Consider the following 23,733-nt stretch of genomic DNA (forward strand, 5'->3'; position numbering starts at 1 on the left):
GATCGTCTCCTCATGATCCGCTAGCTGTGTGTGTGTGTGTGTGTTTGGTCTCTCCTGTATTTATGAATGTGTGTGTGGTGTTCTCTCCTGTATTTATGAGGACAGACAGGACAGACTTTAGATAATGCCAATGAAAAGGTGCAGTCAGTAATCATACGTGATTTCAAGCTCGTAACATTTTTTTGTCACATAGAGCGATCGTCTCCTCATGATCCGCTAGCTGTGTGTGTGTGTGTGTGTGTGTGTTTGGTCTCTCCTGTATTTATGAATGTGTGTGTGGTGTTCTCTCCTGTATTTATGAGGACAGACAGGACAGACTTTAGATAATGCCAATGAAAAGGTGCAGTCAGTAATCATACGTGATTTCAAGCTCGTAACATTTTTTGTCACATAGAGCGATCGTCTCCTCATGATCCGCTAGCTGTGTGTGTGTGTGTGTGTGTGTGTGTGTGTTTGGTCTCTCCTGTATTTATGAATGTGTGTGTGGTGTTCTCTCCTGTATTTATGAGGACAGACAGGACAGACTTTAGATAATGCCAATGAAAAGGTGCAGTCAGTAATCATACGTGATTTCAAGCTCGTAACATTTTTTTGGTCACATAGAGCGATCGTCTCCTCATGATCCGCTAGCTGTGTGTGTGTGTGTGTGTGTGTGTGTGTGTTTGGTCTCTCCTGTATTTATGAATGTGTGTGTGGTGTTCTCTCCTGTATTTATGAGGACAGACAGGACAGACTTTAGATAATGCCAATGAAAAGGTGCAGTCAGTAATCATACGTGATTTCAAGCTCGTAACATTTTTTTGTCACATAGAGCGATCGTCTCCTCATGATCCGCTAGCTGTGTGTGTGTGTGTGTGTGTGTGTGTGTGTTTGGTCTCTCCTGTATTTATGAATGTGTGTGTGGTGTTCTCTCCTGTATTTATGAGGACAGACAGGACAGACTTTAGATAATGCCAATGAAAAGGTGCAGTCAGTAATCATACGTGATTTCAAGCTCGTAACATTTTTTTGGTCACATAGAGCGATCGTCTCCTCATGATCCGCTAGCTGTGTGTGTGTGTGTGTGTGTGTGTGTGTGTTTGGTCTCTCCTGTATTTATGAATGTGTGTGTGGTGTTCTCTCCTGTATTTATGAGGACAGACAGGACAGACTTTAGATAATGCCAATGAAAAGGTGCAGTCAGTAATCATACGTGATTTCAAGCTCGTAACATTTTTTTGTCACATAGAGCGATCGTCTCCTCATGATCCGCTAGCTGTGTGTGTGTGTGTGTGTGTGTGTGTGTTTGGTCTCTCCTGTATTTATGAATGTGTGTGTGGTGTTCTCTCCTGTATTTATGAGGACAGACAGGACAGACTTTAGATAATGCCAATGAAAAGGTGCAGTCAGTAATCATACGTGATTTCAAGCTCGTAACATTTTTTTGTCACATAGAGCGATCGTCTCCTCATGATCCGCTAGCTGTGTGTGTGTGTGTGTGTGTGTGTGTGTGTGTTTGGTCTCTCCTGTATTTATGAATGTGTGTGTGGTGTTCTCTCCTGTATTTATGAGGACAGACAGGACAGACTTTAGATAATGCCAATGAAAAGGTGCAGTCAGTAATCATACGTGATTTCAAGCTCGTAACATTTTTTTGTCACATAGAGCGATCGTCTCCTCATGATCCGCTAGCTGTGTGTGTGTGTGTGTGTGTGTGTGTGTGTGTGTGTGTTTGGTCTCTCCTGTATTTATGAATGTGTGTGTGGTGTTCTCTCCTGTATTTATGAGGACAGACAGGACAGACTTTAGATAATGCCAATGAAAAGGTGCAGTCAGTAATCATACGTGATTTCAAGCTCGTAACATTTTTTTGTCACATAGAGCGATCGTCTCCTCATGATCCGCTAGCTGTGTGTGTGTGTGTGTGTGTGTGTGTGTGTTTGGTCTCTCCTGTATTTATGAATGTGTGTGTGGTGTTCTCTCCTGTATTTATGAGGACAGACAGGACAGACTTTAGATAATGCCAATGAAAAGGTGCAGTCAGTAATCATACGTGATTTCAAGCTCGTAACATTTTTTTGTCACATAGAGCGATCGTCTCCTCATGATCCGCTAGCTGTGTGTGTGTGTGTGTGTGTGTGTGTGTGTTTGGTCTCTCCTGTATTTATGAATGTGTGTGTGGTGTTCTCTCCTGTATTTATGAGGACAGACAGGACAGACTTTAGATAATGCCAATGAAAAGGTGCAGTCAGTAATCATACGTGATTTCAAGCTCGTAACATTTTTTTGTCACATAGAGCGATCGTCTCCTCATGATCCGCTAGCTGTGTGTGTGTGTGTGTGTGTGTGTGTGTGTGTTTGGTCTCTCCTGTATTTATGAATGTGTGTGTGGTGTTCTCTCCTGTATTTATGAGGACAGACAGGACAGACTTTAGATAATGCCAATGAAAAGGTGCAGTCAGTAATCATACGTGATTTCAAGCTCGTAACATTTTTTTGTCACATAGAGCGATCGTCTCCTCATGATCCGCTAGCTGTGTATGATCCGCTAGCTTGTGTGTGTGTGTGTCGGTGTGTTTGGGTCTCCTCCTGTATTTATGAATGTGTGTGTGGTGTTCTCTCCTGTATTTATGAGGACAGACAGGACAGACTTTAGATAATGCCAATGAAAAGGTGCAGTCAGTAATCATACGTGATTTCAAGCTTGTAACATTTTTTGTCACATAGAGCGATCGTCTCCTCATGATCCGCTAGCTGTGTGTGTGTGTGTGTGTGTGTGTGTGTTTGGTCTCTCCTGTATTTATGAATGTGTGTGTGGTGTTCTCTCCTGTATTTATGAGGACAGACAGGACAGACTTTAGATAATGCCAATGAAAAGGTGCAGTCAGTAATCATACGTGATTTCAAGCTCTGTAACATTTTTTTGTCACATAGAGCGATCGTCTCCTCATGATCCGCTAGCTGTGTGTGTGTCGCTGTGTGTGTGTGTGTGTGTGTTTGGTCTCTCCTGTATTTATGAATGTGTGTGTGGTGTTCTCTCCTGTATTTATGAGGACAGACAGGACAGACTTTAGATAATGCCAATGAAAAGGTGCAGTCAGTAATCATACGTGATTTCAAGCTCGTAACATTTTTTTGTCACATAGAGCGATCGTCTCCTCATGATCCGCTAGCTGTGTGTGTGTGTGTGTGTGTGTGTGTGTGTTTGGTCTCTCCTGTATTTATGAATGTGTGTGTGGTGTTCTCTCCTGTATTTATGAGGACAGACAGGACAGACTTTAGATAATGCCAATGAAAAGGTGCAGTCAGTAATCATACGTGATTTCAAGCTCGTAACATTTTTTTGTCACATAGAGCGATCGTCTCCTCATGATCCGCTAGCTGTGTGTGTGTGTGTGTGTGTGTGTGTGTGTGTGTGTGTTTGGTCTCTCCTGTATTTATGAATGTGTGTGTGGTGTTCTCTCCTGTATTTATGAGGACAGACAGGACAGACTTTAGATAATGCCAATGAAAAGGTGCAGTCAGTAATCATACGTGATTTCAAGCTCGTAACATTTTTTTGTCACATAGAGCGATCGTCTCCTCATGATCCGCTAGCTGTGTGTGTGTGTGTGTGTGTGTGTGTGTGTTTGGTCTCTCCTGTATTTATGAATGTGTGTGTGGTGTTCTCTCCTGTATTTATGAGGACAGACAGGACAGACTTTAGATAATGCCAATGAAAAGGTGCAGTCAGTAATCATACGTGATTTCAAGCTCGTAACATTTTTTTGTCACATAGAGCGATCGTCTCCTCATGATCCGCTAGCTGTGTGTGTGTGTGTGTGTGTGTGTGTGTGTGTGTTTGGTCTCTCCTGTATTTATGAATGTGTGTGTGGTGTTCTCTCCTGTATTTATGAGGACAGACAGGACAGACTTTAGATAATGCCAATGAAAAGGTGCAGTCAGTAATCATACGTGATTTCAAGCTCGTAACATTTTTTTGTCACATAGAGCGATCGTCTCCTCATGATCCGCTAGCTGTGTGTGTGTGTGTGTGTGTGTGTGTGTGTGTTTGGTCTCTCCTGTATTTATGAATGTGTGTGTGGTGTTCTCTCCTGTATTTATGAGGACAGACAGGACAGACTTTAGATAATGCCAATGAAAAGGTGCAGTCAGTAATCATACGTGATTTCAAGCTCGTAACATTTTTTTGTCACATAGAGCGATCGTCTCCTCATGATCCGCTAGCTGTGTGTGTGTGTGTGTGTGTGTGTGTGTGTGTGTGTTTGGTCTCTCCTGTATTTATGAATGTGTGTGTGGTGTTCTCTCCTGTATTTATGAGGACAGACAGGACAGACTTTAGATAATGCCAATGAAAAGGTGCAGTCAGTAATCATACGTGATTTCAAGCTCGTAACATTTTTTTTGTCACATAGAGCGATCGTCTCCTCATGATCCGCTAGCTGTGTGTGTGTGTGTGTGTGTGTGTGTGTGTGTGTTTGGTCTCTCCTGTATTTATGAATGTGTGTGTGGTGTTCTCTCCTGTATTTATGAGGACAGACAGGACAGACTTTAGATAATGCCAATGAAAAGGTGCAGTCAGTAATCATACGTGATTTCAAGCTCGTAACATTTTTTTGTCACATAGAGCGATCGTCTCCTCATGATCCGCTAGCTGTGTGTGTGTGTGTGTGTGTGTGTGTGTGTGTGTGTGTGTTTGGTCTCTCCTGTATTTATGAATGTGTGTTTGGTGTTCTCTCCTGTATTTATGAGGACAGACAGGACAGACTTTAGATAATGCCAATGAAAAGGTGCAGTCAGTAATCATACGTGATTTCAAGCTCGTAACATTTTTTTGTCACATAGAGCGATCGTCTCCTCATGATCCGCTAGCTGTGTGTGTGTGTGTGTGTGTGTGTGTGTGTTTGGTCTCTCCTGTATTTATGAATGTGTGTGTGGTGTTCTCTCCTGTATTTATGAGGACAGACAGGACAGACTTTAGATAATGCCAATGAAAAGGTGCAGTCAGTAATCATACGTGATTTCAAGCTCGTAACATTTTTTTGTCACATAGAGCGATCGTCTCCTCATGATCCGCTAGCTGTGTGTGTGTGTGTGTGTGTGTGTGTGTGTTTGGTCTCTCCTGTATTTATGAATGTGTGTGTGGTGTTCTCTCCTGTATTTATGAGGACAGACAGGACAGACTTTAGATAATGCCAATGAAAAGGTGCAGTCAGTAATCATACGTGATTTGAAGCTCGTAACATTTTTTTGTCACATAGAGCGATCGTCTCCTCATGATCCGCTAGCTGTGTGTGTGTGTGTGTGTGTGTGTGTGTGTTTGGTCTCTCCTGTATTTATGAATGTGTGTGTGGTGTTCTCTCCTGTATTTATGAGGACAGACAGGACAGACTTTAGATAATGCCAATGAAAAGGTGCAGTCAGTAATCATACGTGATTTCAAGCTCGTAACATTTTTTTGGTCACATAGAGCGATCGTCTCCTCATGATCCGCTAGCTGTGTGTGTGTGTGTGTGTGTGTGTGTGTTTGGTCTCTCCTGTATTTATGAATGTGTGTGTGGTGTTCTCTCCTGTATTTATGAGGACAGACAGGACAGACTTTAGATAATGCCAATGAAAAGGTGCAGTCAGTAATCATACGTGATTTCAAGCTTCGTAACATTTTTTTGTCACATAGAGCGATCGTCTCCTCATGATCCGCTAGCTGTGTGTGTGTGTGTGTGTGTGTGTGTGTTTGGTCTCTCCTGTATTTATGAATGTGTGTGTGGTGTTCTCTCCTGTATTTATGAGGACAGACAGGACAGACTTTAGATAATGCCAATGAAAGGCAGTCAGTAATCATACGTGATTTCAAGCTCGTAACATTTTTTTGGTCACATAGAGCGATCGTCTCCTCATGATCCGCTAGCTGTGTGTGTGTGTGTGTGTGTGTGTGTGTGTGTTTGGTCTCTCCTGTATTTATGAATGTGTGTGTGGTGTTCTCTCCTGTATTTATGAGGACAGACAGGACAGACTTTAGATAATGCCAATGAAAAGGTGCAGTCAGTAATCATACGTGATTTCAAGCTTGTAACATTTTTTTGTCACATAGAGCGATCGTCTCCTCATGATCCGCTAGCTGTGTGTGTGTGTGTGTGTGTGTGTGTGTGTTTGGTCTCTCCTGTATTTATGAATGTGTGTGTGGTGTTCTCTCCTGTATTTATGAGGACAGACAGGACAGACTTTAGATAATGCCAATGAAAAGGTGCAGTCAGTAATCATACGTGATTTCAAGCTCGTAACATTTTTTTGGTCACATAGAGCGATCGTCTCCTCATGATCCGCTAGCTGTGTGTGTGTGTGTGTGTGTGTGTGTGTGTGTGTGTGTGTTTGGTCTCTCCTGTATTTATGAATGTGTGTGTGGTGTTCTCTCCTGTATTTATGAGGACAGACAGGACAGACTTTAGATAATGCCAATGAAAAGGTGCAGTCAGTAATCATACGTGATTTCAAGCTCGTAACATTTTTTTGTCACATAGAGCGATCGTCTCCTCATGATCCGCTAGCTGTGTGTGTGTGTGTGTGTGTGTGTGTGTGTGTGTGTTTGGTCTCTCCTGTATTTATGAATGTGTGTGTGGTGTTCTCTCCTGTATTTATGAGGACAGACAGGACAGACTTTAGATAATGCCAATGAAAAGGTGCAGTCAGTAATCATACGTGATTTCAAGCTCGTAAAATTTTTTTGGTCACATAGAGCGATCGTCTCCTCATGATCCGCTAGCTGTGTGTGTGTGTGTGTGTGTGTGTGTGTTTGGTCTCTCCTGTATTTATGAATGTGTGTGTGGTGTTCTCTCCTGTATTTATGAGGACAGACAGGACAGACTTTAGATAATGCCAATGAAAAGGTGCAGTCAGTAATCATACGTGATTTCAAGCTCGTAACATTTTTTTGTCACATAGAGCGATCGTCTCCTCATGATCCGCTAGCTGTGTGTGTGTGTGTGTGTGTGTGTGTGTGTGTGTTTGGTCTCTCCTGTATTTATGAATGTGTGTGTGGTGTTCTCTCCTGTATTTATGAGGACAGACAGGACAGACTTTAGATAATGCCAATGAAAAGGTGCAGTCAGTAATCATACGTGATTTCAAGCTCGTAAAATTTTTTTGGTCACATAGAGCGATCGTCTCCTCATGATCCGCTAGCTGTGTGTGTGTGTGTGTGTGTGTTTGGTCTCTCCTGTATTTATGAATGTGTGTGTGGTGTTCTCTCCTGTATTTATGAGGACAGACAGGACAGACTTTAGATAATGCCAATGAAAAGGTGCAGTCAGTAATCATACGTGATTTCAAGCTTGTAACATTTTTTTGTCACATAGAGCGATCGTCTCCTCATGATCCGCTAGCTGTGTGTGTGTGTGTGTGTGTGTGTGTGTTTGGTCTCTCCTGTATTTATGAATGTGTGTGTGGTGTTCTCTCCTGTATTTATGAGGACAGACAGGACAGACTTTAGATAATGCCAATGAAAAGGTGCAGTCAGTAATCATACGTGATTTCAAGCTCGTAACATTTTTTTGGTCACATAGAGCGATCGTCTCCTCATGATCCGCTAGCTGTGTGTGTGTGTGTGTGTGTGTGTGTGTGTGTGTTTGGTCTCTCCTGTATTTATGAATGTGTGTGTGGTGTTCTCTCCTGTATTTATGAGGACAGACAGGACAGACTTTAGATAATGCCAATGAAAAGGTGCAGTCAGTAATCATACGTGATTTCAAGCTCGTAACATTTTTTTGTCACATAGAGCGATCGTCTCCTCATGATCCGCTAGCTGTGTGTGTGTGTGTGTGTGTGTGTGTGTGTGTGTTTGGTCTCTCCTGTATTTATGAATGTGTGTGTGGTGTTCTCTCCTGTATTTATGAGGACAGACAGGACAGACTTTAGATAATGCCAATGAAAAGGTGCAGTCAGTAATCATACGTGATTTCAAGCTCGTAACATTTTTTTGTCACATAGAGCGATCGTCTCCTCATGATCCGCTAGCTGTGTGTGTGTGTGTGTGTGTGTGTGTGTGTGTGTGTGTGTGTGTGTGTGTGTGTGTGTGTGTGTGTGTTTGGTCTCTCCTGTATTTATGAATGTGTGTGTGGTGTTCTCTCCTGTATTTATGAGGACAGACAGGACAGACTTTAGATAATGCCAATGAAAAGGTGCAGTCAGTAATCATACGTGATTTCAAGCTCGTAACATTTTTTTGTCACATAGAGCGATCGTCTCCTCATGATCCGCTAGCTGTGTGTGTGTGTGTGTGTGTGTGTGTGTGTTTGGTCTCTCCTGTATTTATGAATGTGTGTGTGGTGTTCTCTCCTGTATTTATGAGGACAGACAGGACAGACTTTAGATAATGCCAATGAAAAGGTGCAGTCAGTAATCATACGTGATTTCAAGCTCGTAACATTTTTTTGTCACATAGAGCGATCGTCTCCTCATGATCCGCTAGCTGTGTGTGTGTGTGTGTGTGTGTGTGTGTGTGTTTGGTCTCTCCTGTATTTATGAATGTGTGTGTGGTGTTCTCTCCTGTATTTATGAGGACAGACAGGACAGACTTTAGATAATGCCAATGAAAAGGTGCAGTCAGTAATCATACGTGATTTCAAGCTCGTAACATTTTTTTGTCACATAGAGCGATCGTCTCCTCATGATCCGCTAGCTGTGTGTGTGTGTGTGTGTGTGTGTTTGGTCTCTCCTGTATTTATGAATGTGTGTATGGTGTTCTCTCCTGTATTTATGAGGACAGACAGGACAGACTTTAGATAATGCCAATGAAAAGGTGCAGTCAGTAATCATACGTGATTTCAAGCTCGTAACATTTTTTTTGTCACATTGAGCGATCGTCTCCTCATGATCCGCTAGCTGTGTGTGTGTGTGTGTGTGTGTGTGTGTGTGTTTGGTCTCTCCTGTTTTTATGAATGTGTGTGTGGTGTTCTCTCCTGTATTTATGAGGACAGACAGGACAGACTTTAGATAATGCCAATGAAAAGGTGCAGTCAGTAATCATACGTGATTTCAAGCTCGTAAATTTTTTTTGTCACATAGAGCGATCGTCTCCTCATGATCCGCTAGCTGTGTATGTGTGTGTGTGTGTGTGTGTGTGTTTGGTCTCTCCTGTATTTATGAATGTGTGTGTGGTGTTCTCTCCTGTATTTATGAGGACAGACAGGACAGACTTTAGATAATGCCAATGAAAAGGTGCAGTCAGTAATCATACGTGATTTCAAGCTCGTAACATTTTTTTGGTCACATAGAGCGATCGTCTCCTCATGATCCGCTAGCTGTGTGTGTGTGTGTGTGTGTGTGTGTGTGTGTGTGTGTGTGTGTGTGTGTGTGTGTGTATGTGTTTGGTCTCTCCTGTATTTATGAATGTGTGTTTGGTGTTCTCTCCTGTATTTATGAGGACAGACAGGACAGACTTTAGATAATGCCAATGAAAAGGTGCAGTCAGTAATCATACGTGATTTCAAGCTCGTAACATTTTTTTGTCACATAGAGCGATCGTCTCCTCATGATCCGCTAGCTGTGTGTGTGTGTGTGTGTGTGTGTGTGTTTGGTCTCTCCTGTATTTATGAATGTGTGTGTGGTGTTCTCTCCTGTATTTATGAGGACAGACAGGACAGACTTTAGATAATGCCAATGAAAAGGTGCAGTCAGTAATCATACGTGATTTCAAGCTCGTAACATTTTTTTGTCACATAGAGCGATCGTCTCCTCATGATCCGCTAGCTGTGTGTGTGTGTGTGTGTGTGTATGTGTGTTTGGTCTCTCCTGTATTTATGAATGTGTGTGTGGTGTTCTCTCCTGTATTTATGAGGACAGACAGGACAGACTTTAGATAATGCCAATGAAAAGGTGCAGTCAGTAATCATACGTGATTTCAAGCTCGTAACATTTTTTTGTCACATAGAGCGATCGTCTCCTCATGATCCGCTAGCTGTGTGTGTGTGTGTGTGTGTTTGTGTGTTTGGTCTCTCCTGTATTTATGAATGTGTGTGTGGTGTTCTCTCCTGTATTTATGAGGACAGACAGGACAGACTTTAGATAATGCCAATGAAAAGGTGCAGTCAGTAATCATACGTGATTTCAAGCTCGTAACATTTTTTTGGTCACATAGAGCGATCGTCTCCTCATGATCCGCTAGCTGTGTGTGTGTGTGTGTGTGTGTGTGTGTTTGGTCTCTCCTGTATTTATGAATGTGTGTGTGGTGTTCTCTCCTGTATTTATGAGGACAGACAGGACAGACTTTAGATAATGCCAATGAAAAGGTGCAGTCAGTAATCATACGTGATTTCAAGCTTGTAACATTTTTTTGTCACATAGAGCGATCGTCTCCTCATGATCCGCTAGCTGTGTGTGTGTGTGTGTGTGTGTGTGTGTGTGTTTGGTCTCTCCTGTATTTATGAATGTGTGTGTGGTGTTCTCTCCTGTATTTATGAGGACAGACAGGACAGACTTTAGATAATGCCAATGAAAAGCAGTCAGTAATCATACGTGATTTCAAGCTCGTAACATTTTTTTGGTCACATAGAGCGATCGTCTCCTCATGATTCGCTAGCTGTGTGTGTGTGTGTGTGTGTGTGTGTGTGTGTGTGTGTGTGTGTGTGTGTGTTTGGTCTCTCCTGTATTTATGAATGTGTGTGTGGTGTTCTCTCCTGTATTTATGAGGACAGACAGGACAGACTTTAGATAATGCCAATGAAAAGGTGCAGTCAGTAATCATACGTGATTTCAAGCTCGTAACATTTTTTTGGTCACATAGAGCGATCGTCTCCTCATGATCCGCTAGCTGTGTGTGTGTGTGTGTGTGTGTGTGTGTGTGTGTGTGTGTGTGTGTGTGTGTGTGTGTGTGTTGGTCTCTCCTGTATTTATGAATGTGTGTTTGGTGTTCTCTCCTGTATTTATGAGGACAGACAGGACAGACTTTAGATAATGCCAATGAAAAGGTGCAGTCAGTAATCATACGTGATTTCAAGCTCGTAACAAATTTTGTCACATAGAGCGATCGTCTCCTCATGATCCGCTAGCTGTGTGTGTGTGTGTGTGTGTGTGTGTGTTTGGTCTCTCCTGTATTTATGAATGTGTGTGTGGTGTTCTCTCCTGTATTTATGAGGACAGACAGGACAGACTTTAGATAATGCCAATGAAAAGGTGCAGTCAGTAATCATACGTGATTTCAAGCTCGTAACATTTTTTTGGTCACATAGAGCGATCGTCTCCTCATGATCCGCTAGCTGTGTGTGTGTGTGTGTGTGTGTGTGTGTGTGTGTGTGTGTGTGTGTGTGTGTGTGTGTGTGTTTGGTCTCTCCTGTATTTATGAATGTGTGTTTGGTGTTCTCTCCTGTATTTATGAGGACAGACAGGACAGACTTTAGATAATGCCAATGAAAAGGTGCAGTCAGTAATCATACGTGATTTCAAGCTCGTAACATTTTTTTGTCACATAGAGCGATCGTCTCCTCATGATCCGCTAGCTGTGTGTGTGTGTGTGTGTTTGTGTGTGTTTGGTCTCTCCTGTATTTATGAATGTGTGTGTGGTGTTCTCTCCTGTATTTATGAGGACAGACAGGACAGACTTTAGATAATGCCAATGAAAAGGTGCAGTCAGTAATCATACGTGATTTCAAGCTCGTAACATTTTTTTGTCACATAGAGCGATCGTCTCCTCATGATCCGCTAGCTGTGTGTGTGTGTGTGTGTGTGTGTGTGTTTGGTCTCTCCTGTATTTATGAATGTGTGTGTGGTGTTCTCTCCTGTATTTATGAGGACAGACAGGACAGACTTTAGATAATGCCAATGAAAAGGTGCAGTCAGTAATCATACGTGATTTCAAGCTCGTAACATTTTTTTGTCACATAGAGCGATCGTCTCCTCATGATCCGCTAGCTGTGTGTGTGTGTGTGTGTGTGTGTGTGTTTGGTCTCTCCTGTATTTATGAATGTGTGTGTGGTGTTCTCTCCTGTATTTATGAGGACAGACAGGACAGACTTTAGATAATGCCAATGAAAAGGTGCAGTCAGTAATCATACGTGATTTCAAGCTCGTAACATTTTTTTGTCACATAGAGCGATCGTCTCCTCATGATCCGCTAGCTGTGTGTGTGTGTGTGTGTGTGTGTGTGTTTGGTCTCTCCTGTATTTATGAATGTGTGTGTGGTGTTCTCTCCTGTATTTATGAGGACAGACAGGACAGACTTTAGATAATGCCAATGAAAAGGTGCAGTCAGTAATCATACGTGATTTCAAGCTCGTAACATTTTTTTGTCACATAGAGCGATCGTCTCCTCATGATCCGCTAGCTGTGTGTGTGTGTGTGTGTGTGTGTGTGTGTTTGGTCTCTCCTGTATTTATGAATGTGTGTGTGGTGTTCTCTCCTGTATTTATGAGGACAGACAGGACAGACTTTAGATAATGCCAATGAAAAGGTGCAGTCAGTAATCATACGTGATTTCAAGCTCGTAACATTTTTTTGTCACATAGAGCGATCGTCTCCTCATGATCCGCTAGCTGTGTGTGTGTGTGTGTGTGTGTGTGTGTGTTTGGTCTCTCCTGTATTTATGAATGTGTGTGTGGTGTTCTCTCCTGTATTTATGAGGACAGACAGGACAGACTTTAGATAATGCCAATGAAAAGGTGCAGTCAGTAATCATACGTGATTTCAAGCTCGTAACATTTTTTTGTCACATAGAGCGATCGTCTCCTCATGATCCGCTAGCTGTGTGTGTGTGTGTGTGTGTGTGTGTGTTTGGTCTCTCCTGTATTTATGAATGTGTGTGTGGTGTTCTCTCCTGTATTTATGAGGACAGACAGGACAGACTTTAGATAATGCCAATGAAAAGGTGCAGTCAGTAATCATACGTGATTTCAAGCTCGTAACATTTTTTTGGTCACATAGAGCGATCGTCTCCTCATGATCCGCTAGCTGTGTGTGTGTGTGTGTGTGTGTGTGTGTGTGTTTGGTCTCTCCTGTATTTATGAATGTGTGTGTGGTGTTCTCTCCTGTATTTATGAGGACAGACAGGACAGACTTTAGATAATGCCAATGAAAAGGTGCAGTCAGTAATCATACGTGATTTCAAGCTTGTAACATTTTTTTGTCACATAGAGCGATCGTCTCCTCATGATCCGCTAGCTGTGTGTGTGTGTGTGTGTGTGTGTGTGTGTGTTTGGTCTCTCCTGTATTTATGAATGTGTGTGTGGTGTTCTCTCCTGTATTTATGAGGACAGACAGGACAGACTTTAGATAATGCCAATGAAACAGTCAGTAATCATACGTGATTTCAAGCTCGTAACATTTTTTTGGTCACATAGAGCGATCGTCTCCTCATGATCCGCTAGCTGTGTGTGTGTGTGTGTGTGTGTGTGTGTGTGTGTGTGTTTGGTCTCTCCTGTATTTATGAATGTGTGTGTGGTGTTCTCTCCTGTATTTATGAGGACAGACAGGACAGACTTTAGATAATGCCAATGAAAAGGTGCAGTCAGTAATCATACGTGATTTCAAGCTCGTAACATTTTTTTGGTCACATAGAGCGATCGTCTCCTCATGATCCGCTAGCTGTGTGTGTGTGTGTGTGTGTGTGTGTGTGTGTGTGTGTGTGTGTGTGTGTGTGTGTGTTTGGTCTCTCCTGTATTTATGAATGTGTGTTTGGTGTTCTCTCCTGTATTTATGAGGACAGACAGGACAGACTTTAGATAATGCCAATGAAAAGGTGCAGTCAGTAATCATACGTGATTTCAAGCTCGTAACATTTTTTTGTCACATAGAGCGATCGTCTCCTCATGATCCGCTAGCTGTGTGTGTGTGTGTGTGTGTGTGTGTGTGTTTGGTCTCTCCTGTATTTATGAATGTGTGTGTGGTGTTCTCTCCTGTATTTATGAGGACAGACAGGACAGACTTTAGATAATGCCAATGAAAAGGTGCAGTCAGTAATCATACGTGATTTCAAGCTCGTAACATTTTTTTGTCACATAGAGCGATCGTCTCCTCATGATCCGCTAGCTGTGTGTGTGTGTGTGTGTGTGTGTGTGTGTGTTTGGTCTCTCCTGTATTTATGAATGTGTGTGTGGTGTTCTCTCCTGTATTTATGAGGACAGACAGGACAGACTTTAGATAATGCCAATGAAAAGGTGCAGTCAGTAATCATACGTGATTTCAAGCTCGTAACATTTTTTTGTCACATAGAGCGATCGTCTCCTCATGATCCGCTAGCTGTGTGTGTGTGTGTGTGTGTGTGTGTGTTTGGTCTCTCCTGTATTTATGAATGTGTGTGTGGTGTTCTCTCCTGTATTTATGAGGACAGACAGGACAGACTTTAGATAATGCCAATGAAAAGGTGCAGTCAGTAATCATACGTGATTTCAAGCTCGTAACATTTTTTTGGTCACATAGAGCGATCGTCTCCTCATGATCCGCTAGCTGTGTGTGTGTGTGTGTGTGTGTGTGTGTGTTTGGTCTCTCCTGTATTTATGAATGTGTGTGTGGTGTTCTCTCCTGTATTTATGAGGACAGACAGGACAGACTTTAGATAATGCCAATGAAAAGGTGCAGTCAGTAATCATACGTGATTTCAAGCTTGTAACATTTTTTTGTCACATAGAGCGATCGTCTCCTCATGATCCGCTAGCTGTGTGTGTGTGTGTGTGTGTGTGTGTGTTTGGTCTCTCCTGTATTTATGAATGTGTGTGTGGTGTTCTCTCCTGTATTTATGAGGACAGACAGGACAGACTTTAGATAATGCCAATGAAACAGTCAGTAATCATACGTGATTTCAAGCTCGTAACATTTTTTTGGTCACATAGAGTGATCGTCTCCTCATGATCCGCTAGCTGTGTGTGTGTGTGTGTGTGTGTGTGTGTGTGTGTGTGTGTGTGTGTGTGTTTGGTCTCTCCTGTATTTATGAATGTGTGTTTGGTGTTCTCTCCTGTATTTATGAGGACAGACAGGACAGACTTTAGATAATGCCAATGAAAAGGTGCAGTCAGTAATCATACGTGATTTCAAGCTCGTAACATTTTTTTGTCACATAGAGCGATCGTCTCCTCATGATCCGCTAGCTGTGTGTGTGTGTGTGTGTGTGTGTGTGTTTGGTCTCTCCTGTATTTATGAATGTGTGTGTGGTGTTCTCTCCTGTATTTATGAGGACAGACAGGACAGACTTTAGATAATGCCAATGAAAAGGTGCAGTCAGTAATCATACGTGATTTCAAGCTCGTAACATTTTTTTGTCACATAGAGCGATCGTCTCCTCATGATCCGCTAGCTGTGTGTGTGTGTGTGTGTGTGTGTGTGTGTTTGGTCTCTCCTGTATTTATGAATGTGTGTGTGGTGTTCTCTCCTGTATTTATGAGGACAGACAGGACAGACTTTAGATAATGCCAATGAAAAGGTGCAGTCAGTAATCATACGTGATTTCAAGCTCGTAACATTTTTTTGTCACATAGAGCGATCGTCTCCTCATGATCCGCTAGCTGTGTGTGTGTGTGTGTGTGTGTGTGTGTTTGGTCTCTCCTGTATTTATGAATTTGTGTGTGGTGTTCTCTCCTGTATTTATGAGGACAGACAGGACAGACTTTAGATAATGCCAATGAAAAGGTGCAGTCAGTAATCATACGTGATTTCAAGCTCGTAACATTTTTTTGGTCACATAGAGCGATCGTCTCCTCATGATCCGCTAGCTGTGTGTGTGTGTGTGTGTGTGTGTGTGTGTGTGTGTGTGTGTGTGTGTGTGTGTGTGTGTTTGGTCTCTCCTGTATTTATGAATGTGTGTTTGGTGTTCTCTCCTGTATTTATGAGGACAGACAGGACAGACTTTAGATAATGCCAATGAAAAGGTGCAGTCAGTAATCATACGTGATTTCAAGCTCGTAACATTTTTTTGTCACATAGAGCGATCGTCTCCTCATGATCCGCTAGCTGTGTGTGTGTGTGTGTGTGTGTGTGTGTGTTTGGTCTCTCCTGTATTTATGAATGTGTGTGTGGTGTTCTCTCCTGTATTTATGAGGACAGACAGGACAGACTTTAGATAATGCCAATGAAACAGTCAGTAATCATACGTGATTTCAAGCTCGTAACATTTTTTTGGTCACATAGAGTGATCGTCTCCTCATGATCCGCTAGCTGTGTGTGTGTGTGTGTGTGTGTGTGTGTGTGTGTGTGTGTGTGTGTGTGTGTTTGGTCTCTCCTGTATTTATGAATGTGTGTGTGGTGTTCTCTCCTGTATTTATGAGGACAGACAGGACAGACTTTAGATAATGCCAATGAAAAGGTGCAGTCAGTAATCATACGTGATTTCAAGCTCGTAACATTTTTTTGTCACATAGAGCGATCGTCTCCTCATGATCCGCTAGCTGTGTGTGTGTGTGTGTGTGTGTGTGTGTGTTTGGTCTCTCCTGTATTTATGAATGTGTGTGTGGTGTTCTCTCCTGTATTTATGAGGACAGACAGGACAGACTTTAGATAATGCCAATGAAAAGGTGCAGTCAGTAATCATACGTGATTTCAAGCTTGTAACATTTTTTTGTCACATAGAGCGATCGTCTCCTCATGATCCGCTAGCTGTGTGTGTGTGTGTGTGTGTGTGTGTTTGGTCTCTCCTGTATTTATGAATGTGTGTGTGGTGTTCTCTCCTGTATTTATGAGGACAGACAGGACAGACTTTAGATAATGCCAATGAAAAGGTGCAGTCAGTAATCATACGTGATTTCAAGCTCGTAACATTTTTTTGTCACATAGAGCGATCGTCTCCTCATGATCCGCTAGCTGTGTGTGTGTGTGTGTGTGTGTGTGTGTGTTTGGTCTCTCCTGTATTTATGAATGTGTGTGTGGTGTTCTCTCCTGTATTTATGAGGACAGACAGGACAGACTTTAGATAATGCCAATGAAAAGGTGCAGTCAGTAATCATACGTGATTTCAAGCTCGTAACATTTTTTTGTCACATAGAGCGATCGTCTCCTCATGATCCGCTAGCTGTGTGTGTGTGTGTGTGTGTGTGTTTGGTCTCTCCTGTATTTATGAATGTGTGTGTGGTGTTCTCTCCTGTATTTATGAGGACAGACAGGACAGACTTTAGATAATGCCAATGAAAAGGTGCAGTCAGTAATCATACGTGATTTCAAGCTTGTAACATTTTTTTGTCACATAGAGCGATCGTCTCCTCATGATCCGCTAGCTGTGTGTGTGTGTGTGTGTGTGTGTGTTTGGTCTCTCCTGTATTTATGAATGTGTGTGTGGTGTTCTCTCCTGTATTTATGAGGACAGACAGGACAGACTTTAGATAATGCCAATGAAACAGTCAGTAATCATACGTGATTTCAAGCTCGTAACATTTTTTTGGTCACATAGAGTGATCGTCTCCTCATGATCCGCTAGCTGTGTGTGTGTGTGTGTGTGTGTGTGTGTGTGTGTGTGTTTGGTCTCTCCTGTATTTATGAATGTGTGTGTGGTGTTCTCTCCTGTATTTATGAGGACAGACAGGACAGACTTTAGATAATGCCAATGAAAAGGTGCAGTCAGTAATCATACGTGATTTCAAGCTCGTAACATTTTTTTGTCACATAGAGCGATCGTCTCCTCATGATCCGCTAGCTGTGTGTGTGTGTGTGTGTGTGTGTGTGTGTTTGGTCTCTCCTGTATTTATGAATGTGTGTGTGGTGTTCTCTCCTGTATTTATGAGGACAGACAGGACAGACTTTAGATAATGCCAATGAAAAGGTGCAGTCAGTAATCATACGTGATTTCAAGCTTGTAACATTTTTTTGTCACATAGAGCGATCGTCTCCTCATGATCCGCTAGCTGTGTGTGTGTGTGTGTGTGTGTGTGTTTGGTCTCTCCTGTATTTATGAATGTGTGTGTGGTGTTCTCTCCTGTATTTATGAGGACAGACAGGACAGACTTTAGATAATGCCAATGAAAAGGTGCAGTCAGTAATCATACGTGATTTCAAGCTCGTAAAATTTTTTTGTCACATAGAGCGATCGTCTCCTCATGATCCGCTAGCTGTGTGTGTGTGTGTGTGTGTGTGTGTGTGTTTGGTCTCTCCTGTATTTATGAATGTGTGTGTGGTGTTCTCTCCTGTATTTATGAGGACAGACAGGACAGACTTTAGATAATGCCAATGAAAAGGTGCAGTCAGTAATCATACGTGATTTCAAGCTCGTAACATTTTTTTGTCACATAGAGCGATCGTCTCCTCATGATCCGCTAGCTGTGTGTGTGTGTGTGTGTGTGTGTGTGTGTGTTTGGTCTCTCCTGTATTTATGAATGTGTGTGTGGTGTTCTCTCCTGTATTTATGAGGACAGACAGGACAGACTTTAGATAATGCCAATGAAAAGGTGCAGTCAGTAATCATACGTGATTTCAAGCTCGTAACATTTTTTTGTCACATAGAGCGATCGTCTCCTCATGATCCGCTAGCTGTGTGTGTGTGTGTGTGTGTGTGTGTGTTTGGTCTCTCCTGTACTTATGATTGTGTGTGTGGTGTTCTCTCCTGTATTTATGAGGACAGACAGGACAGACTTTAGATAATGCCAATGAAAAGGTGCAGTCAGTAATCATACGTGATTTCAAGCTCGTAACATTTTTTTGTCACATAGAGCGATCGTCTCCTCATGATCCGCTAGCTGTGTGTGTGTGTGTGTGTGTGTGTGTGTGTGTGTGTGTTTGGTCTCTCCTGTATTTATGAATGTGTGTGTGGTGTTCTCTCCTGTATTTATGAGGACAGACAGGACAGACTTTAGATAATGCCAATGAAAAGGTGCAGTCAGTAATCATACGTGATTTCAAGCTCGTAACATTTTTTTGGTCACATAGAGCGATCGTCTCCTCATGATCCGCTAGCTGTGTGTGTGTGTGTGTGTGTGTGTGTGTGTGTGTGTGTGTGTGTGTGTGTGTTTGGTCTCTCCTGTATTTATGAATGTGTGTGTGTGGTGTTCTCTCCTGTATTTATGAGGACAGACAGGACAGACTTTAGATAATGCCAATGAAAAGGTGCAGTCAGTAATCATACGTGATTTCAAGCTCGTAACATTTTTTTGTCACATAGAGCGATCGTCTCCTCATGATCCGCTAGCTGTGTGTGTGTGTGTGTGTGTGTGTGTGTGTGTTTGGTCTCTCCTGTATTTATGAATGTGTGTGTGGTGTTCTCTCCTGTATTTATGAGGACAGACAGGACAGACTTTAGATAATGCCAATGAAAAGGTGCAGTCAGTAATCATACGTGATTTCAAGCTCGTAACATTTTTTTTGTCACATTGAGCGATCGTCTCCTCATGATCCGCTAGCTGTGTGTGTGTGTGTGTGTGTGTTTGGTCTCTCCTGTATTTATGAATGTGTGTGTGGTGTTCTCTCCTGTATTTATGAGTGTGTCACATTGAGCAATCGTCTCCTCATGGTCCTCTAGCTGTGCGTTGAGTACACATGGTCCCAAGCAATTGTTCCTCAAACAAAAACGAAACCCTGAATTGAGTTCCTCTGGGAATACTGAAGGGAGGTGTGAACTTCCTCTCTGGTGGGTTCTGTTTGGTCCTCGTTTGAAAAATAATGTGTGTTGTTTCGGACAAAAGCACCTGCTAATCATTTAAAATATAAACTTAAAATGTATAATCGCTGACTGCATCTTTAATTTGGTCCCAAAAAATGATTTACACAAATGCATTTTTGTATGTGTGTTTATGTAAGTGTCTGCCTGCATCATATGAGAAGTTGACCACATTTCAAAATATCGAGATATACAAATACATTACTGTAGTCCTGACAGTTAACAAGATAGGCAGTTGTTTGTGTTTGCTGAAGTGGCTGTGTCTTCCATTTTTGTTTCGGAAAACAGGGAAAGGAGCTTCGTCCTTGCCCTCCATCGCACAGATTACAGAGACCGAGAAACGGTACTGTTGCTCTCAGTGCAGCAGGAGTTACCGGCAAAAGAAGAATCTCAATCAGCACGAGCGCACTCACACAGGAGACAAACCATACCAATGCGCTCAGTGTGGCTTAGCTTTCACTCACAAGTGCTTTTTGAAGCAACATCAGCGCATTCACACAGGAGAGAGGCCATACCAGTGCTCTGAATGTAGGAAGAGTTTCACTAATTCGGGATCTTTGAAACGACACGAAAAAACACACCTTGGAGTGAAGAGAGAGAGACCGTACCAGTGCACTCAGTGTGACGAGACTTTCACTGGCGGGGGAACTCTGAAACGACACCAGCGCATTCATACAGGAGAGAGACCATACCGATGTGATCACTGTGGGAAGAGTTTTCACCAAGGGATACATCTGAAAGTACATCTGCGAACACATACGGAAGAGAGACCGTACCAGTGCACTCAGTGTGACAAGAGTTTCACTGACGGGGGAACTCTGAAACGACACCAGCGCATTCATACAGGAGAGAGACCGTACCGATGTAATCACTGTGGGAAGAGTTTTAACCAAGGGATACATCTGAAAGTACACCAGCGCCTTCATACAGGAGAGAGACCGTACCGCTGCACTCACTGCGGCCACAGTTTCACTCGAGACGACCAGCTCCAGAGACACCAGCTAAAGTTCCACAGCGCCGATCTGGAGACTACACTTGAAAAACAACAAAACAAAACAAACAAATAAATGTTAAGAGTTTTTTTTTTAGATTTTGCTCATGTCCCCTTAGCGGATCCATAGATTCATGCACAACACTCATGCCACTATGGGCCTTTTTCCACCGACAGAGAACCGGCTCCGTTCCCGTTCCCGAACCAACATTTGAACCGTTTGTCGTGTTTCCACTAAAACAAAATCCAGTTCGGAACGTGGCACCTTGGTTCGGAAGTCGAACCAAAAAATACTTGTTTTTTCCTGCGAACCGGAGTGGGCGTGTCATTGCGCAATTCAGAGGGGAGAAGGCTAAAAGCATGAGTTTTCCGTCCATATCAACTGTTGCTATGAGTAAACAAAACGATTCAACTAGCATTGCACTGCTGACGTTGACTGGTGTAACTGTGGTCAAACATCGGGTGGGACTGAGGCGAAATGTTGAATTTTCTCTCTCTTTTATTTTCCTTTCAGAAAAAATATCAAAACATTGCCTTCAGGCACATGTACTGCATGCATCAGATCACAAGCATGACTTCTCTGATCTATAACTTTTAACTTCCCATAGAATGGGCATAACTGTAATACATATTAGCATACATAACATAACATAACATAACAGCAACATTATGGAGCCACATACCTTTCAGAAAAGATATCAAAACATTGCCTTCAGGCACATGTACTGCATGCATCTGCACAAGCAAAATAACGTACTACGTAAATATTCTATTGTACACTGAGACACGCCAGACAGAATGTTCGCACACATGGAACAACAGCTAATTAACGTTCAGGGTGACTCGATCGCTTAACATTCGCTGTTATCTCATACATACAGAGGCTATACTGAGACTAAGCATACACACATGACAGATACAGAGTAACTTTCAATGCATTTTTAACTAATATATGCTCGATATACAGTACATTAAAAGCATGGACGTGGCTAGCGTAGTTTACTGCTAGTCACGTTAACCATTGTGGAGAAACTTACGGTTAAACAGGAAAACATTAACAAACTCTGTAAAACCATGCAAAAAGAGGTATGCTCGCTACAGTGTATGTCAAATAATATAATACATGGAAAACATCGAAGTTACCAACTTAAACATCAAGTTACTTTTAGAAAACTGATATACTGTGTGGAGTGCTTTATACAGTGAACCTACCAGATCACAAGCTGATCTGGTAGGGAAACAACACGGGACTACATGCAGCAGACCTGCAGTACACAATATGACCAAGGGTGGCTCCCTTTTACATTTAAACAAGGCTGTTTCATTTTTGGCGAAAATCATAATAATACACTACATTTTTAACTCTGTTACACTGGCATTTTAAATAACTCGTTTCTGCCCTTTTTATGGGACAACTGGTCATATCATTCTCCTGTTTATGCATCTCATTAACAGTTCACAGTCATGTTGGAACAGGAAGTGGCCATCCAATAAAGTTGGGAGCATGGAATTGTCCAAAATCTCTCAGTCAATGCTGAAGCATTCAGAGTTCCTTTCACCGGAACTAAGAGACCAAGCCCAGCTCGGGGATGGCCACTTCTTGTTCCAACGTGACTGTGCACCAGTTCACAAAGCAAGGTCCATAAAGGCATGACAAGAGTGTGGTGTGGATGAACCACTGATCTATAAAGAATACCTGGATAGAGCATCTACGTCAAAATTCTGAAGCCTACATGGGGGCGGCCATTATGGGACCACTTGCCATAGGAATGCATAGACAGTAAAAGACAGTAAAAGAATGTTGCCGTTCTGCAACAATGGAATTGGAACACCTCGCCGCCATTATGGGACCACTCGGGACAGTTCCATTGGCTTCATTGTTGATGGGTCAGCAACAATGAGATAGTCTATCCAGGTATTCTTTATAGATCAGTGGGATGAACTAGACTGGCCTGCAGAGTCCTGACCTCAACCGAATAGAACACCTTTCGGATGAGTTAGAGCGGATCCTGAGAGCCAGGCGCTTCGTCCAACATCAGTGTGTGATGATCAAATGCGCTTCTGAGAGAATGGTAAAACAAATCCCATAAACACACTCCTAATGGAAAGTCTTCCCATACGAGTTGAAGCTGTTATAGCTGCAAAGAGTGGACTGACGTTATATTAAACCCTATGGCAGGGGTCGGCAATTAAGTGTGGCCTCGGGCCAGATATTTTCCAAGCCATTACATAGCGGGCCACAAGTTTACAACCAAAACAATGGCTAATTTAATTCATTAATATCGGAGGAGGTAAAAATGATAGGCGCTCTTGAAATGTCAGAGCAGAGACATTCAAGCAGGCTGATGTAGGTTAAATTTGTCGACTGGTCATTGGGGGCGCTATTATATTCCTGTGTGTTTAAAAAATTAAAATAAACAACACCAGAAAAAACATTTCCACGCGTTGCTGTTAGCTGTCAAAAAATGGCACTATCAAAAAATCTGAAGAGAAAAGTTAACAGCGAAAACAGGATCTTTAATGATGAATGGACAGAGCACTATGCCTTCATCCTCCCTAATTTTATTAATGCAAAGCCCACATGCCTGATCTGTAACAACTAACGAAGGTGTCTCTGCATGCAAAGAGTACAAGACGGCACAACGAAACTAAGCATGCTAATTTAAAGGTTGCGTTCCTAAATAGCCTAACACGCACGCTAGCTATGTTTGAAACTCATGTTTTACTTTTCACAGTTCTATGTGCGTATGTCAGGCCTGTTTAAAAGAAGTCGTGTTTTAATTATCACCATAAGCCTATGTCCGTTGTTTGAATGACAACATGTGTTTTAGGGACTAGCTTGGAATTTGAGAACCAGCGCTGTCCACTGACTTAATTTGTTTTTGCATGTTGTGCGTTCACGCTGCACCTCGCTGTGTGCTTCTTCACTCGTATTCAGATGAAACAAATAGCTAAGCATTTAGATTGATTGAAATTCTTTTGTTCTGGAAAGTTACGTTTCAAAATAAAGAGCATGTTTGAGACTGGCAGTCCGACTTTTTTTTCCCTAATTCTCTGGTTCAAAAGATCTCACGGGCCAGATGTTTTTGCTTGCGGGCCGCCTATTGCCGAAACCCGAAAAAAAAACCTAAAGACCCTCCTGGCACGGCGCACATTATGTGTGGCCCAATTAGACGACAATTGTTTTTGAATCAGAAGATGTTCCTCTGTC

General features: G+C 42.4%; 1 protein-coding gene across 1 annotated transcript in view; it reads left to right on the forward strand.

Moving 5' to 3' along the window:
- The window catches only part of LOC134079457 (zinc finger protein 79-like), a 41,190-nt gene extending 18,735 nt beyond the window's left edge, over positions 1 to 22,455 (forward strand). The window contains exon 3 of the mRNA XM_062535570.1: positions 19,820 to 22,455. Coding sequence (XP_062391554.1) covers positions 19,820 to 20,598 — 779 coding nt within the window. The 3' untranslated portion in view covers positions 20,599 to 22,455. The remainder of the gene's footprint in view (positions 1 to 19,819) is intronic.
- Positions 22,456 to 23,733: the final 1,278 nt, after the last annotated feature.

Source organism: Sardina pilchardus, chromosome 1 (assembly GCF_963854185.1).
Source record: "Sardina pilchardus chromosome 1, fSarPil1.1, whole genome shotgun sequence".
Classification (NCBI taxonomy): domain Eukaryota; kingdom Metazoa; phylum Chordata; class Actinopteri; order Clupeiformes; family Clupeidae; genus Sardina; species Sardina pilchardus.